Source organism: Esox lucius, chromosome 22 (genome assembly GCF_011004845.1).
Source record: "Esox lucius isolate fEsoLuc1 chromosome 22, fEsoLuc1.pri, whole genome shotgun sequence".
Classification (NCBI taxonomy): domain Eukaryota; kingdom Metazoa; phylum Chordata; class Actinopteri; order Esociformes; family Esocidae; genus Esox; species Esox lucius.
The window spans coordinates 1,489,737-1,506,222 of NC_047590.1; the positions used below are offsets into that span (position 1 = coordinate 1,489,737).

The 16,486-nt window shown below is 46.1% G+C and overlaps 1 protein-coding gene across 5 annotated transcripts in view; it reads left to right on the top strand.

The window, feature by feature from the left end:
- Nucleotides 1-16,486, top strand: part of LOC105020074 (FERM, ARHGEF and pleckstrin domain-containing protein 1) — a 38,830-nt gene that overhangs the window by 2,955 nt on the left and 19,389 nt on the right. For all 5 annotated transcript variants that reach the window (XM_029116541.2, XM_029116539.2, XM_029116542.2 and 2 more), the window contains exons 2-6: nucleotides 1,767-1,943; nucleotides 14,718-14,822; nucleotides 15,307-15,349; nucleotides 15,663-15,741; nucleotides 16,247-16,344. In XM_029116541.2, coding sequence (XP_028972374.2) covers nucleotides 1,773-1,943; nucleotides 14,718-14,822; nucleotides 15,307-15,349; nucleotides 15,663-15,741; nucleotides 16,247-16,344 — 496 coding nt within the window. In that variant the 5' untranslated portion in view covers nucleotides 1,767-1,772. The remainder of the gene's footprint in view (nucleotides 1-1,766; nucleotides 1,944-14,717; nucleotides 14,823-15,306; nucleotides 15,350-15,662; nucleotides 15,742-16,246; nucleotides 16,345-16,486) is intronic.

The following is a 16,486-nucleotide window of genomic DNA, read 5'->3' on the forward strand; positions in this document are numbered from 1 at the left end:
TCAGGGCTTTGATCAGCTGCCTCGGTCATGTTAGGTCGAATTTACGACAGCCATTTGCCTTTCCAGTCCATTGCACTTAACCCTTCAACAAGTGACATCATAAAAGCTTAAGCAAAGTAACTTGAGTTAGTGTGGTCTCTGTTGTTTGTGTAGTGGGCCAGTTGGGCTGCGGACAGGCAGTCGGGCCTGATGTCATTTGGAAGTCCAGACTTCTGTATGGCATCGTTTGTCCGAGCACTCAGCACACAAGGTTCTGTAGATAAAGGCTATCTCTCTGACTCAGTCATCAGTCTTTCCCATCTCTCCCTTTCTTTTACCTCAGCGTTCCTCTCAGTAGTCCACTGGTACAGTGTGTGTGCGGGGGTGTGGAGGTGTGTGGGTGGAGACAAGGTCACTCAGTGGGTGCTCCCCCTTTGTGTCTTCTGAGTCACTGACCTTGAGCAGGCAGACGGACGCTGTGGGAGCTAGTTGCGACCAGCGCGATGCCAGTAGGCGGGTCTCCTTCTGTTTGGTGTAACAACACCAATGCATTATCAGGCAGCAGGCTGTGTGAAAATGGTAGGAGACACAAGCGGGAAGTCGGGAACACAGTCCTAAATGGCGTCCTATTCCCTTTATGTTTCACTAACCAGGACCCAGGAAAACTAGAGTACTATATAGGGGCTAGGAGGCCATTTGGGATGCACGAACAGGCAGTTAATCCTCCTTAAGTCCTATTGATTATTTCCAGCCTATTGTGAAGTCTTGTCCACCTAAGTAGGGTTGCCAGTCATATTAGATCTGCTCTAATGTATGTAGTAAATGCTGATTTGATTTATCCTTTGAACTGAAGCACTGTTCAGTTTATCATGAAGCTCCCATAGAGGAAATATTATTTTTGGAAACTTGTAGGTCGTCTCTCCTTCTCAAACCCAGTTCGATGAGAAAGCCAGAGGTCCCTGCCCTCTGACATTTTCCTCCAATGGATTTTGAGAAGGCGATGAGGGGAGAGGACAGGTAGGTTTCTCATGGTTTGTACTGTAGATGATGTCATGGCTTTGGAATGTTTTTTGTGACAGTAGACAGCCGGGGGGGGGGGGGTGATATTCAGTATAGCCTGAGGGACAAAATGTTTTTTTGTTTGCTCATATCTTTAAACTTGTAATGACGTTTTTGACCTGGTATATCCCATATCAGTCTTGCTATTATTGGTAGGGACTATATCAATCTTCCTGTTTGAGTTGGACTCTGAACCCTCCATGTATACCAACCCAGTTATCAAGCTGGTTGAAATGAACACAGTTTTATATGGCGATGAATATTTTTGCAATATAATATGTGTCCATATCACCCAATCATTTCACATACATTACCAATTTCCGTTTCACAGCTTTTAAAAAGACTTATTAGAGTTTAGCAACATTTTATTCTAGTGCATCATAATGGTTCTTCACTGGGTTTAGAAAGAGAATTTATCTGGCCTGGTATAAATAGACAAGTTATGGAATCTGGCCCCATTCTCACTATAATTGTCTTAATGAAAGATGCAGCCTTATCCTATTTTGGGCTAAATAGTTATATTCCCAAGCTGACCAGTGTCTGCTCTGCAAATAGGCCATAATTTCCTTGCTGTTTTGCTCCCCTGAAGCTTATAAATCTGTAGTCAGACAGAAGACCGAACTTCACCTCTTTGGACAAAAACAATCAGCTTTGTCGTTAATCGCCAAAACATCTTTGACCCTTTCCTGACCTCTACTTTTCCGTGTCTCCCTGTTGTCATGTGACAGGTCATAATGGGGGAGCCAGGGGAACGGGCCGTGGCAGGACAGAGACTGGGGGCCCCCGAGAGCTTTGGGGTGTCCACCCTGGAGCCAGGACAGCGCCCCCCTACTGCACCCCCTGGACGTCAGGTCTCTATCCGGGTGCAGATGCTGGACGACGCCACAGAGGTCTTTAACATATCGGTGAGTAAGAGCTGAACTGTTTGTCTCTCGAGGGGGGGGATGCTGGAGGCGCCAATGTTTTGGAAGACTGCTGCCGGTCAATGCGACCAGGGCCCCTTCAGTGAGGATCCTTGTTAGTTTGTTTTGCTTGTTAGTTTGTCACAAGATTCTGTTTGGCGGTGGGCAAAGACCATATCAACCCTCAGCCAAATCTCCCCAAAGCCAGTTGGAAACTCTCTCTATCGACCTGTAACCTGACTCTGGTTGTGTCCCAGTGTGTGACCCAGACTAAGCCCTGCTGGCACTAGGACTGCTGGTTCATTACCTGCTTCACCTTCGTGCCTGTCTGTCTGCCTGTCTGTCTGTCTGCAGGTTGTCCTGCTGTCTGTCTGCCTGCTCTGTGCTGGAAAGTAAGAACAGCTCCAGTATAATGAACATGAGTATTGAGTATGAGCTCAAATGCCCTCCAAACATCTATTTTGGAGGAGATCTATTGATTTCCCTCAAGACAATCACAACAGTATTGATCTACAGGAGTGTTGCTACATTGTGTTGGGTAACAACATTTCTTTATCTCCTACCTCTTGTCAACCTTGAGATGCCGGTTTCAAGTAATAGTTTCAGCTCCTTTCAGTCTCCGTTCTCCTGTCACTGTCTGCTGATTGGACCCCAACTGTGGATCAAAAGTCCATGTAAGACCAGTCATGAGAAATGCTTCTGTCAAGGAGGGGAAAAGATCGATTGTAATGCATCTTTACTGCTGGGAAGAAAATAGAATAGATGGAGGCGAAAAATGCTGAAAGCTTTTCATCCATCTCTCGTTCCATTCTGGGTGAACAAACAGGAGAACCACATGTCAGTCGGCCGAACTGACAGGCTCCTTAGAGAGTAGAACCATAAATATGTAGGTAGGCCTATTTAAGCGCTCCTTAAATAGGAGCGCTAGTTGCAGTTAAGAGCATCACTGGTAATCTCTCTTGGATAGATCTGTGTTAACATGTCTGGTACTTTAGAGGAGAGGAGTGCGTTCTGTGGGGTAGTGATCTGCAATAGTAATTTCGGTGTTTCTTCTTGTTTCTTTTTTTCTCTGTACCAGACCGATGGTAAGAGGTGGAGAAATGAAGGATCTGGCCATGTTCCAAAGCATAGCACCTCATAAACACGACGGCAGTAGTGCTATGGCTTTTGTATGTTTATAACATCTGAATATAAATACCCTCAAATTAAAACTGTGTCTGCACTGTAACCTCTTAGTCATTGTTTGATTTTAAATTCTCCTGATGCTTATGTGCCGCACTGCATGGGACCAGAACCTAATCACGCATCAGCTGAGTTGAGTATCAGTCGAGGGGTTCAGGCTGGACTATATTTAAATGAGCTAAAGCTGCCTGATTGGCCACTGAAAGGGTTGGTGTTTGGGGAAGTTGAGGGGTCATGAACCCTCCTCTCCAGGTTCTGAAACTGGCTGTAGTCCGGGGGCTTCAGAGGTTTCCTATCTAGTCTCAGGAGACAGTCCGACGGGATGTGGGGAAAAGGCTGGCTTCCTGTCCCAACCCTACGCCCCCCTGGACCCGGCCCGGTGGGGACGCTGATATGCAAGTGGGCCTTCATCCATGCAGCCCGAGGGTGTGACCCAACCGGCCCGTCGGACCCCAGACCGGAACCGATGCATTTTTGTTCCTAGTCTGTTGCTTTGTTGTCGCTCCCATGCACTGGCCGTTGCGAGTGGGCTGCAGGCCATCAAGGCGATGTATCGTACTGAAGCCTTAAGGTTTTCCCCAGCCCGTCCCAAACGACTCTTAACAGCACTGTCTGTGAAAACAAATGTTCTGGGTAGGGACCAATCATCTCCCCTGTGTGCGTCTCTGTGTAACTGGCCTGGAGAAAGACATCAACACGTGAGTTGGTCTTTAACTAGAGACCTTTAGAAGGCTGTTGAAGTTAGAACAATATCATCTGATGTTGTCATGGTCACATGTCTCTTCTGATATTCCCACATGGGTCAAGTGTCTACTTCCTACTGGAGTATACAGAACGGATCCTTAGCAGGGCTGGGTTGTAGGCAACAGCCTGCTGATTGGATGAGGTGCACCAGGGGTGGAGACCTGCTATCAGAGCGTCACATTGGGCTATATTAGCAACAGGAAATGCCGCCAGCCCCCTGGACGGACAGGTGGGTTAAGGTTGGCCACACTCCATGGATGCCCCCCCCCACATGTGATGTTGAATGGTCCTGCTAAAAACCTCCTGCCACCTGTTCCCGAAGAGTTCTCACGCATGTATGAGCTTTATTAAATATGATGGTGGTGAACGATCGAGGAGAGGGTTGGATTCAAACCCAGGCTGTACATGTGAACAGGAGACATTGGCATAGACTGCTGGAACATCATGGGTCTCCTAGCGTTTGTTTCTAACCCCCCTCCCATCTGCCTGCCTACTACAGGCTGTTGGCGGCTTGTGAGACCTTCAGGAAGCTGTTATTCCAGCCCCCGTCTGTTCAATGCAGCCTCCACTGGGTCCTTACCAGTGTCTCTGCTGACATGCTGGGCCGCTGTAATTGCGGCTGAAAATGACAAGTATGTTGTTATGTGCTAGTTACCGTGTCCTAGACCAGAGGGTGTGTCCGTGCGGAGAGACATTATCATAGCATTGGACAGTCGCTGTCTCTGCTGTGGTATTTTGGATATGTCAGATCCTTAAAAACATCTAAATTAGGATGTTTTGGGAACTCCCCTACCATGAGCATTGCTTTTTGATCTGACTTAGTTTTCTGTTTTACTGTTACTGAGATGGATGCAAAGTGCGGGTACCTAAAGTTAGCAGCTGCTCTTAGCTTGGAAGCTGTGTGAACACACACTCGCGCAGGTGTATTGCACTGTAGCATGTGAAGCAGAACTGATCAGCAGGAATCCAACAGAACAATGCCGTCAAAACAGGTCTGGTCTGACCTCACATCTAACTTCCATTTTTCTGATGGAAAATCAACAGACCAACAAAACCGACTCTTCAGATGAATCTCTCGCAATGTTGCACAAAGCTCATCCGTTTTCTCCATTCTATGCACCGATCAAATGAAAGCAGGCAAAACGCAAGATAAAACGTAGAAAAACCTATAAAACAATAAAAAAATTAAAAACAATTGAGTGGGAACTCTCGTGACGGCAAACCTGGACATCGGCCCATCTTCGTGTTACTGAGCAGACCAGGGAGGTTTTACAATCTGCCTGTTGGAACAAGGGAGCTTTTGTCTTGTTTCTTTACTCGCCGGTTTCCAGTGTTAAGCTTTCCACTGTCTGCATAAAGGTGTAACTGTTCTGACTAGCCTGTTTATACTGGTCTGTCTAGGCACACTCATCCTGGCTGAAAAACGCTTCGTGGCTCCTGAACAGATTGTTTACACCTAGCCAGCCAAGCCTTCTCCGTGACATGCTAGCAACAGCCGTGTTTTGCTCTGAAGGCCTCGGCTGAACCCATGTGACTGGATGCCCAGCAGTGAAAGGGCATCTGGGCTTCTGGTGGAATGTAGAACGTGAGGTATTTGAATTGGTTCCATTAGCTGGAGGTGGTTCTGAAGTGGAATCTGTCATATTGTAAAAGAACCAGCATTCCTAGATACAGGGAGCTCGGATAACATGCTAATAGGCTGCAGGCTTCTGAGTGACAGCAGTCTAGTCCCGGCTTTCCTAATCTTCTCTCCCATCGGCTCCACAGACACCTCGCATTTCTGTTTTAACCCTAAACGGGAGATCCTTTTTCAACTGGTAAACTGTTAATAAAATCTTTACTCAAATCAGATGTGGTCGTCTAGGATTAAAAGGTGTTGAACATCTGGGTGGTCTGGAAAAATCCGGTTGCGAACCCCTGGTCCTGTAGATGGACTGTAACCGGCAGAAGATGGGCTGTTTGTTGCTGAAAAGCAGCGTTAGGAGAGGCAGGAATTATCAACATGTGTGGTGGTTAGAAGAAATACCATTCATTCCAGGCAGTGTCTCTGGCTTTCCTTGTAATTCTGTGGATCGCTGGCAGTGGCAATGTTTCCCCACATGGAATTGTGGGCATGCTCTGTATTCCACATGCATTTGGTGTCCTAGCAACAGGGGCTGAATGAACTGCAGTGCACGTAATCATTTTCACCCTCACGCACGTGCACAGTGTATCAACTTAAGGCCTTTTGTTCAATCCAAGTGAATGAGCCTTGTTTTTCATGTGCATAATAAAACGGAAGTTTGGGGATTTTAGTATCAAATGGTTTTCAACAAGCAATGCATTCTGGGTGGGATGTGTTCAGCTCCGCACGAGTCACAGTGTCGATGTTTCTGTTTGTTTTTTTCTCCTGTCATACCATCAAACCATTTCAGAATTGTTATGGCGTGAAACCAGACACCAGAATGAATGTGTAGATGGAGGACTAATATTGTGTAATCCTGATGGGATGAGGTTTGGAGGTCCTAAGACACTTCCCTGGTAACGGCTGGTTCAGGGCATCTGATCAACCCAGTGACAGCTGAACCCTCCGTGAATCTGACTGCCAGCTGTCTACTGCCCTGCTGAACAAACTGATCATATACTGCCTATAACTGACCTGGAGTCAGATCATATGTCTGGAACTGATCTGGAGTCAGATCATATGTCTGTTACTGATCTGCAGTCAGTTGTGTTTTGGCATGTTGTTTATCATTTGGTTTATAGCTGTGTTGATTTGGTTTATGTTGTCACGTGTTATTTTTTCCTGATGGTCCTGATGTAGTCATTTATCATTGGCGAGGTTTTAAGTGGGAGGGGTTGTGTATTAATAGTGTTATGATCAGGACTGGGTGAGAGGTTATGTATTGATAGTGTTATGATCAGGACTGGGTAAGAGGTTATGTATTGATTGTGTTATGATCAGGACTGGGTAAGAGGTTATGTATTAATAGTGTTATGATCAGGACTGGGTGAGAGGTTATGTATTGATAGTGTTATGATCAGGACTGGGTAAGAGGTTATGTATTGATTGTGTTATGATCAGGACTGGGTAAGAGGTTATGTATTAATAGTGTTATGATCAGGACTGGGTAAGAGGTTATGTATTGATAGTGTTATGATCAGGACTGGGTAAGAGGTTATGTATTGATAGTGTTATTATCAGGACTGGGTAAGAGGTTATGTATTAATAGTGTTATTATCAGGACTGGGTAAGAGGTTATGTGTTGATAGTGTTATGATCAGGACTGGGTAAGAGGTTATGTATTGATAGTGTTATGATCAGGACTGGGTAAGAGGTTATGTATTGATAGTGTTATGATCAGGACTGGGTAAGAGGTTATGTATTGATAGTGTTATGATCAGGACTGGGTAAGAGGTTATGTATTGATAGTGTTATGATCAGGACTGGGTAAGAGGTTATGTATTTATAGTGTTATTATCAGGACTGGGTAAGGGGTTATGTATTTATAGTGTTTTTATCAGGGCTGGGTAAGGGGTTATGTATTTATTGTGTTATTATCAGAGCTGGGTAAGGGGTTATGTATTTATTGTGCTATTATCAGGACTGGGTAAGAGGTTATGTTTTATAGTGTGAAGATTAGCAGTTTTTTGGTTATTGACAGTGTTTTTCTGTTGACTTTAGCAGAGCTTCCCAGCCTAAGGACACACACACTTCCTGGCCCGAACACAACGCTTGGACCTGACTGACTCTGTTCAGACACTTCCCTTAGAAATATGATTTTAAGACCATAATTCTTTCCTGCTGTATAACTACCAATTAGAGGATGTGGGAGATAAGCCATGTTACTGTATTTAGTGGGATAAGCCATGTTACTGTATTTACTGATGCTGGGACTGTAAGTCTGCAGCCTATACTTATGCTCCAAATGGATGACGTGATTGTGTTCATACTGTAAATATATTAAACATCTGGGTTTCTCCCTTGCACACACAGTACAGGTCTTGTAAAAGTCTAAGCTTTGATCAGAGAGGCGTAAATCTACTCAGGGTAGGCAAATGACCTCCCAGAGGACCCAGGAGCCTCTGCAGCTTCTACACTTTGGCCCAGGGTGCACAGTGAGAGCCACGTTATTTAACACACCATAAAGCAGGGCCACCGTTCCCTGGAACAAGGGTGGGAAAAGGATTTGGCTCAGGGGCCGTGCCGGGAGTTCAGCTGCAGCCGTTTCAAGGCCAGAAAATGGGCGGTTATCTAAAAATATGTAGGTTCAGTATTATTTTGTACTCAAAATTTATTCCGTTTTTGATTTTGAAAACATGTTTCTTATTCTTTAAAGCTGCCAAAAAATGAATGGAGACTGAAGCCTTGTTTGTATTCTGGTTCTGTCGGTAGTCTATAATGAATGGGGACTGAAGCCTTGTTTGTATTCTGGTTCAGTCGGTAGTCTATAATGAATGGGGACTGAAGCCTTGTTTGTATTCTGGTTCTGTCGGTAGTCTATAATGAATGGGGACTGAAGCCTTGTTTGTATTCTGGTTCAGTCGGTAGTCTATAATGAATGGGGACTGAAGCCTTGTTTGTATTCTGGTTCTGTCGGTAGTCTATAATGAATGGGGACTGAAGCCTTGTTTGTATTCTGGTTCTGTCGGTAGTCTATAATGAATGGGGACTGAAGCCTTGTTTGTATTCTGGTTCTGTCGGTAGTCTATGTGTAATTTCTTCTCCCAGTTTCTGTGGACTAAGACGGCAGTTAGACATGAATGACACACTATGGAAAGGATTGATGATGCACCCTCAACCAACCAACCATCATCCAGGGTTGGGGCTCACTTCCAGACAATCCAGGAAGTACGTTACAATTCTCATCAGGATTTAAAATGGGATTGACTAGCCCCGCCAATGTCATTAGCTACTGCATGGCTGACCCACCAGCCCAACGGCCAGGGCTGACCCACCAGGGCTGACCCACCAGGGCTGACCCACCAGGGCTGACCCACCAGGGCTGACCCAGTAGGACTTCCCCTTTCCTCTCTTGCCCTACCTACTTTTTGTAGTTGTAGTCTTTGGATTCCTTCAGTTGTAATGAGCCCAGAACATTTAAACTACTGCCACTTGATTTAGCAGGTACACACACACACACTCACACACACACAAACCCACACACACAAACCCACACACACACACAGTCTTTCAACAAACTGTTTTAGATCCACCATGTTTGCCTCTAATTTTAGTCTCTCTCCAGTCTGCTCTCCCAGAGGTTTCTCTCTGGTCGACTGTCCTAGATGTTACTCGCTCTGTGATATATTAAAACTCTTAGGTTTTCCAACCACAGGAATGTGAGGAGAGGAGAGGCTGTCCGCAGACCGCTCAGTAATTTCTCTTCTTAGGAGTCAGTATTTTTAAAACGCACATTCTGTGGTGTGGTACCTGGTCCTCAGTGTCTTTAGGAGTATGGTCAAGTTCAACTCCTCTCATCTTTTGGACAAGTGAAGACTGTCTCCAGTACACAAGCAGGAAAACACAGACCCAAATAACATCACTGTCACTTAGCTTACAGACTCCTTCCCTTGCTGGTCAGTGAGGTCTCAGTGGACATTTCTGGTCTACCGTAGCCCCAGTTGCACTAAAAAGCATGAATTACTTGAACACTTAAACTTTGACCTCACAGTGGTTGTTTTATTTCAAATCCAAACTTAAAGTAGAAGAAAGCCATCGCTGTCCCAGTCGTTGTGTGGGGAGCTGAATATTAGCAGACAGCAGAGATGATGTAAGGAGAACCATTGAAGAGCGAACCACGTCGAGCCCAACCTGCAGTTGGGGGGACATGGTGGGCTTCATTACGGGAGAGAAGGATGGGGGATCCAACAGACAAAGCCTGGTCCGTACCCAGGATCCCTCTGGGCTTCCAGACCATGACAGCTTGTGGAGGAACGCGTCCATTGGATTGATCAGTCTTTTATTCTGTTTCCTCCGAGTGGGGAATTAACTACATGCTCTCCATAGTGTGTCGGAAAAGTTAATAAATTGATTCATAAATCATTATAATTCTATTTCTTAAATACCTCTGCTTACTGCTAACAATGCCAAACTGTCCAATTAAATTCCCTCTTTGGGAGAGTGTTACAATGCTGGAGAAGGGTTTGCTTAATCCTCCATGTCTCATCCCCCACTCCCCACTCCCCCTCTCATCTCCTGGATGCTTGCTAGAGCCTCTCCTGCAGGCCAAAGGGCCTCATAAAGCAGCCAGAGGCCTGTGGCACCTGTGTTGATGCCTGGGAGCTCCCTGCTGGGGTGTCTGTTAGTTTACCTTCTGAGTACCAGTTAAGGAAGGAGTTTTAAATGAGACACCCCGTAGGTTGGTTTCTGTTGTCTCCTTCTCTGAGTGCTCCTTTCTCTGAGTGCTCCTTTCTCTGAGTGCTCCTTTCTCTGAGTGCTCCTTTCTCTGAGTGCTCCTTTCTCTGAGTGCTCCTTTCTCTGAGTGCTCCTTTCTCTGAGTGCTCCTTTCTCTGAGTGCTCCTTTCTCTGAGTGCTCCTTTCTCTGAGTGCTCCTTTCTCTGAGTGCTCCTTTTTCATTGGTATCTATGATCTGTAGCCGTCTGGAAATCTGATGCTAATTAAGTAGTGTGGACATGCCTGGGTCTTCAGCAGTCAGGACTGTTTAATGGACCGAGGGCTTTGTCTTCAGTAGTCAGGACTGTTTTTTAGTGGGCCGAGGGCTTTGTCTTCAGTAGTCAGGACTGTTTTTTAGTGGGCCGGGGGCTTTGACTGAGATCTGTACTCCAGGTCTCCATATGCCTCCTGCTTCGAGACTGCAGGCAATCCCTCTTCTTTCTCCTTCTCCTCCTCCTCTGTCTCTTGATCCTCCTTTCAGCACGACCAGGCAGGAATGACAAAACAGGATAATAGACATGAAAGTGCTCAGTGTCCAGAACATTATTTTTTTTATTATCTTACATCCATCTGTACTGCTACTTGGGTTATCTTAATTTGAACATTTTGATGTTGTAGGAGTATTTCTGCACTTTCAGGAACTAGTAAGGTGTATTTTCAGAGTTGAAAAACACAACCCCCCCCCCCCCCCCCCGGGAAAACAAAAAACAGCCATTCTTTCTAATGAATGTACCATTTCACATTTCCCATTGCAGCAGTTTTCTTCTTGTGCTGTGTGAACCTATGGCATTAAGTTTTGGCAATCGTAGATACATTCCTCTGACGACTGAATGAAAAACACCTGAACACACACATGCCACTGCTCCCTGCCATGGCTTCCAGTCCATTGTCGTTAGGATTCCATTTAGATCCAATTCTCCCCTTATCTGATGCTGTTGAGGATCAACTTACCAGGAATCCTCAGCCAATCCCTTTTGTCAGGACTTGGAAGACAGGTGGCCTGATAGTTGAGTTGGCAACATTCATTAGGTACTTTGTCAATCTGGCTGCAGTCATTGGGTCAGACTTTTTCTCAGTCGGGGGGCAAGACATTCTAGAACCTTCTTAAAAAGCTGGAGTTCAAAAGTAAAATAGATGAACCGTTTGTTGAGACATGCAGATGTGATATTGTGTCACAACTACAAACGAGTTGTTTTGGGTTTTGTGAGAAAGCATATGTGTTACTTCACACACACATCCACTGTTTGTTTGTCTGTTCTGTTTGTGCTGTGGGAAGTGTGGTCTGTGTCTGTTTTGTGCATTTCTTGAAAATATTTATTTTCAGCCCCTTTCTCACAGGAGCCCCTATGGCCCTTGCCGGGCTGTCGTTATTAATACAATTTTGTTTTTATTTGACTTGTCTGGTTATTTAGAAGTCAAATTTAAATGCATGATAAGAGTGGAATATGCAAGAATATGTGCTGTGAAACTGCTTTGACTCAGTAACTGAAGTTATTGTTTGTCGTTGAATGCACTGTAGTTACATCGTAGTCATATTTCATGTTAATTGAAGCCATTTGTATTATATTTACAGCGTTCTCTTGTGGACCACTTCCAAAGTAGAGGTCAGGGGTCATGTGAATGAAGGAAGTAGCTTAGCATTTTCTCCACATTAGTCCGTCCAGCCATTCTGGCTGTGTTTTTATGTTTAGATGCCACTTGCTATGGTGGCTTTCAGAACAGCAGCCACTCTGTAACTTTTCTCCCCATGGAGGGAAGGTCACCAGGGCCCAGAATAAAGTGCTGTAAACAGGATCTTCATGGCTGTCAGTTGGAGACCCAACGCACCCGGGGATATTCTTTTTTTTTTTTTACTCTCTGGTCGAGCTGAATGGCCATTTTGTTGAGTTCTCAGCAGTAGATTTTGCACATTACTAGCATGTCCTGAAGCACCAGTAGAGGACCTTGTTGATCAGTGGACTTGCAATGAAGTTTAGCAGCTTCCAGAACAATCCTGCCCTTAGGGAGTTGGCTGCTGTTCTGAAGTCTACAGGATACAGGCGGAACTCCCCGTCCCTCCCTCTCTCGTCTTTCTCCCCCTGTCTCTCTCTCTCCCCCCGTCTCTCTCTCTCCCCCCGTCTCTCTCTCTCCCCCCGTCTCTCTCTCTCCCCCCGTCTCTCTCTCTCCCCCCGTCTCTCTCTCTCCCCCAGTCTCTCTCTCTCCCCCGTCTCTCTCTCTCTCCCCCCGTCTCTCTCTTTCCCCCAGTCTCTCTCTCTCTCTCCCCCAGTCTCTCTCTATCTCTCCCCTGTCCCTCTCTCTCTTGTTCACTCCCCTTCTCCCAAAATAACGCAACAGAAGCCCACGATTCACACCTGACCATGTAAGCGGAGATGAAGAGTGAATGTTTCTTTCTTACTGACTGACTGACTGAGTGACTGACTACCCCTTGTTAAATAGCATAGTGGTTAGAGACGCGAACCTGCAAACAATAGGTCCTGCGTTCGAATCTCATCACAGTCACAGCCCCTCACATGGGAGACCCGGGTTTGAGGGCTACAATATCACTTTTAATTGCGGGCTGGCTGAACTCGGCTTGCCTGGCTTTTCTGGTTCATTAATTAAAATAAAAACAACTCTCTGTTGTCTTTTGCTAGCTTTTAATGTTGTATGTTTATTATTTGCATGGTCTTTTTTCCAGCACAGACACATTTGCCTTACTTTTTCATTGGTTAGAATGAACTCTATTAAGCTGTGTGGTCGTTTTACCAAACTCTCTTAATGTATGCACTTATAGTAAGTCTCTCTAGATAAGAGCCTCTAAAAGACAAAAATTCAAAGATGTAAATGTTTGATTGGACAGCGGGATGGTGCTGTACCTAGAGTTGACACACAGCTGGATGGTGCTGTACCTGGAGTTGACACACAGCTGGATGGTGCTGTACCTGGAGTTGACACACAGCTGGATGGTGCTGTACCTGGAGTTGACACACAGCTGGATGGTGCTGTACCTGGAGTTGACACACAGCTGGATGGTGCTGTACCTGGAGTTGACACACAGCTGGATGGTGCTGTACCTGGAGTTGACACACAGCTGGATGGTGCTGTACCTGGAGTTGACACACAGCTGGATGGTGCTGTACCTGGAGTTGACACACAGCTGGATGGTGCTGGTGAGCAGAACCTCCCGCTGCTTCTGTGTGGTCTAATGGGAGGCTTTGATAGCCTGGTGGGGCTTGGAAGGTAGCCAGACTGTAGACTCACAGACTGGCTGTCACGCCTCGTCTGCAAAAGAAAACCCAGACTGAAGAATGTCTAGTCTGCTCTCAAACATCTTTATCAACTTGCTTGCGTGTGTGTGTGTTTGCGCGTGTGTGTGTGTGTTGGCTGTGGCTTAGGGAAGAATGCCTGTCATCAGTTCAACCATCACGTTTACAAGGCATCCAGCAGTCAGGACAGAGAGCTCCTCAGCCGCAGTTCCCTGATTAGAGGGAGGGAAAAGGCTGTTGTTCTGGCTTTGAGGTCCACAGTTCAGTGACCAGCGCATGTATTCAGCACTGGAAGGCAGAGTGAGGTTTGCTCTTACATTATGCCCTGAATGCCCCTGAGCAACCCCAACCCCTCCCTCATGAAGGGTAATCCTCACTAGGCAGACCAGATGGACACACCCACCCAGGGTGTAGGCTCAGGCTGACACACCCACCCAGGGTGTAGGCTCAGATGGACACACCCACCCAGGGTGTAGGCTCAGGCGGACACACCCACCGAGGGCGTAGGCTCAGGCGAAGAACTTCAGTTTTTTTGTTTTTATATTTCACTAGGTAAATCCATTGAATGACCTCCTTTATAAAGGTCAGTGGGTAACTAGGCTGACCTCCTTTATAAATGTCAGGGGGTAACTAGGCTGACCTCTTTATAAATGTCAGGGGGTAACTAGGCTGACCTCCTTTATAAATGTCAGGGGGTAACTAGGCTGACCTCTTTATAAATGTCAGGGGGTAACTAGGCTGACCTCTTTATAAAGGTCAGGAAGCAGAAGGCTTGTTTTCACCAGCTGAGGAGAAGGAACAGAAATACCAATTATGGAAGTTGTTTTCTCTCAAGTTACTGGAAATTGCAGTGTGTTTATTTTGTAGCAACGAGCCCCAGCCAAAGTGCTGTATGATCTGGTGTCTGTTCTGACCTGTGTCTGTTGTTCTGTCCATAGCAACGAGCCCCAGCCAAGGTGCTGTTTGATCTGGTGTGTCTGTTCTGACCTGTGTCTGTTGTTCTGTCCATAGCAACGAGCCCCAGCCAAGGTGCTGTTTGATCTGGTGTGTCTGTTCTGACCTGTGTCTGTTGTTCTGTCCATAGCAACGAGCCCCAGCCAAGGTGCTGTTTGATCTGGTGTGTCTGTTCTGACCTGTGTCTGTTGTTCTGTCCATAGCAACGAGCCCCAGCCAAGGTGCTGTTTGATCTGGTATGTCTGTTCTGACCTGTGTCTGTTGTTCTGTCCATAGCAACGAGCCCCAGCCAAGGTGCTGTTTGATCTGGTGTGTGCCCATCTCAACTTGGCTGAAGGAGACTACTTTGGTTTGGAGTACCAAGACCAGAGGAAAATGATGGTGAGCCTTATCCCCTCCTGTTACAAGGCCTTCCTGTTGGTTGGTACCATGTTGTTGCTTGTGGGGATGGTATAGATGGTCTAGGCCAGTGGTTCCCAAGTGGTGACAAGCTCATTTACTTGCAGAACCCTGTTGGAAATCTGGAACTAAGAAAGGCCACAGGCAGGCTCCTCAAAGCAGCTAGCGTACTTGACTAACGCCGTTAAATATTAGCTTAGACAACACAAGGTCTGTGGTTTCCTAACTCTTTCACACAGAAGATTCACCCACAATTCCATTTCAAAAGAGCGCTTTGTACATTGTGCTATTACAACTTCAAAAGAGCCTCTGTTGCCAACCTCTCATGTCAAAGGTCAAAGACTGTTGTCCAGGAAGTGATTAGTACTTTACTTCCTTTCATACACATTTTTTTTTGTTCATGCGGTTTCACACAGCTGTGCTATAATGCGTTATAAAGTGTGTTGTTATCCTCTTTTTATTGTAGGTGTGGGTGGACCTGCTGAAGCCGATACTGAAACAGATCAGACGTGAGTATTACTAACCAAATCAAATGTAGTTTCTACAGCACATTTCTTACATCAAAGGCGTTTCAGTGTGCTAACTACTAACAAATCCGTTGATTATTGTCCTGGGGACTCTGATGCACCTCATGTCTTGAGTGTTGTTAATCACATTTAGCTGTTTCAATCAAATTGAGCCGATAAAGTGAAACATTTGTTCATGTGCCCAAGGTACTTAACGCTACGTTAGCTACTAAAATGTAGATGTAAACTCGGGAACACAGGGAATCCATGGATTTCTGCAGGATGCATTTGACTGAGCGTAATATTCAATCCACAGGGCCTAAGAACACAATCCTCCGGTTTGTGGTGAAGTTCTTCCCTCCTGACCACACACAGCTGTTGGAAGAGCTAACACGGTAAAGCCTAACCACGGCCTCTCTTCTAAGACTGATCCAAGTGGAACCTTGAAAAACTGTTAGGGTGATCTGCTCACCTTAACTCTACCGCTGACAGGACTTAATTCGGTTGACATTGCCGTAACCACAAAGCAGTGTCAACACTGGGGACAGTTAGCAGGCTAATTCTGTCTGGCTGTGGTCGTCATGGCTACGCTGAAGTTCCCCAGACCACAGGTGCTTTAGAACCTCCTTTGGTTGTAAACCCATTGTCAAGGTTTGACTGATTCAGTCTGTCTTGGTGACCAGCCGTCTCTAGAAACAGTGTTGTCTGGCTAGTCCTACCGGCTGTTCTTCATGGAGGACTTTGAGAACAGATGGAGATGTCATTGGTTAACACCATACCCGTACTGTGTGTCTCACGCTGCATTCTCACTGCGGCTTCACCTAGCGGAGGCTCTGTGAAGAGGCTAACCCCTCCCCCCGTCTCTTTCTCCGCCCACCTCCCTCCCTTTCTGTTTTCCAGGTACCTGTTTGCCCTTCAGATAAAGCATGACCTGGCCTGTGGCCGGCTGACCTGCAACGACACCAGCGCTGCTCTCCTGGTATCACACATCGTCCAGTGTAAGTATCAATACTGCTGCTCTCACGTCGTCCATTTTTGTTGTCCGCATTGTTCCAGCTTCCTGATTGGCTTTTCCACCAATCCCAGTACAGAATGGAGGTGTTTGTCAAGCTCTCCTGACTGTGTAGACAGACATGATTC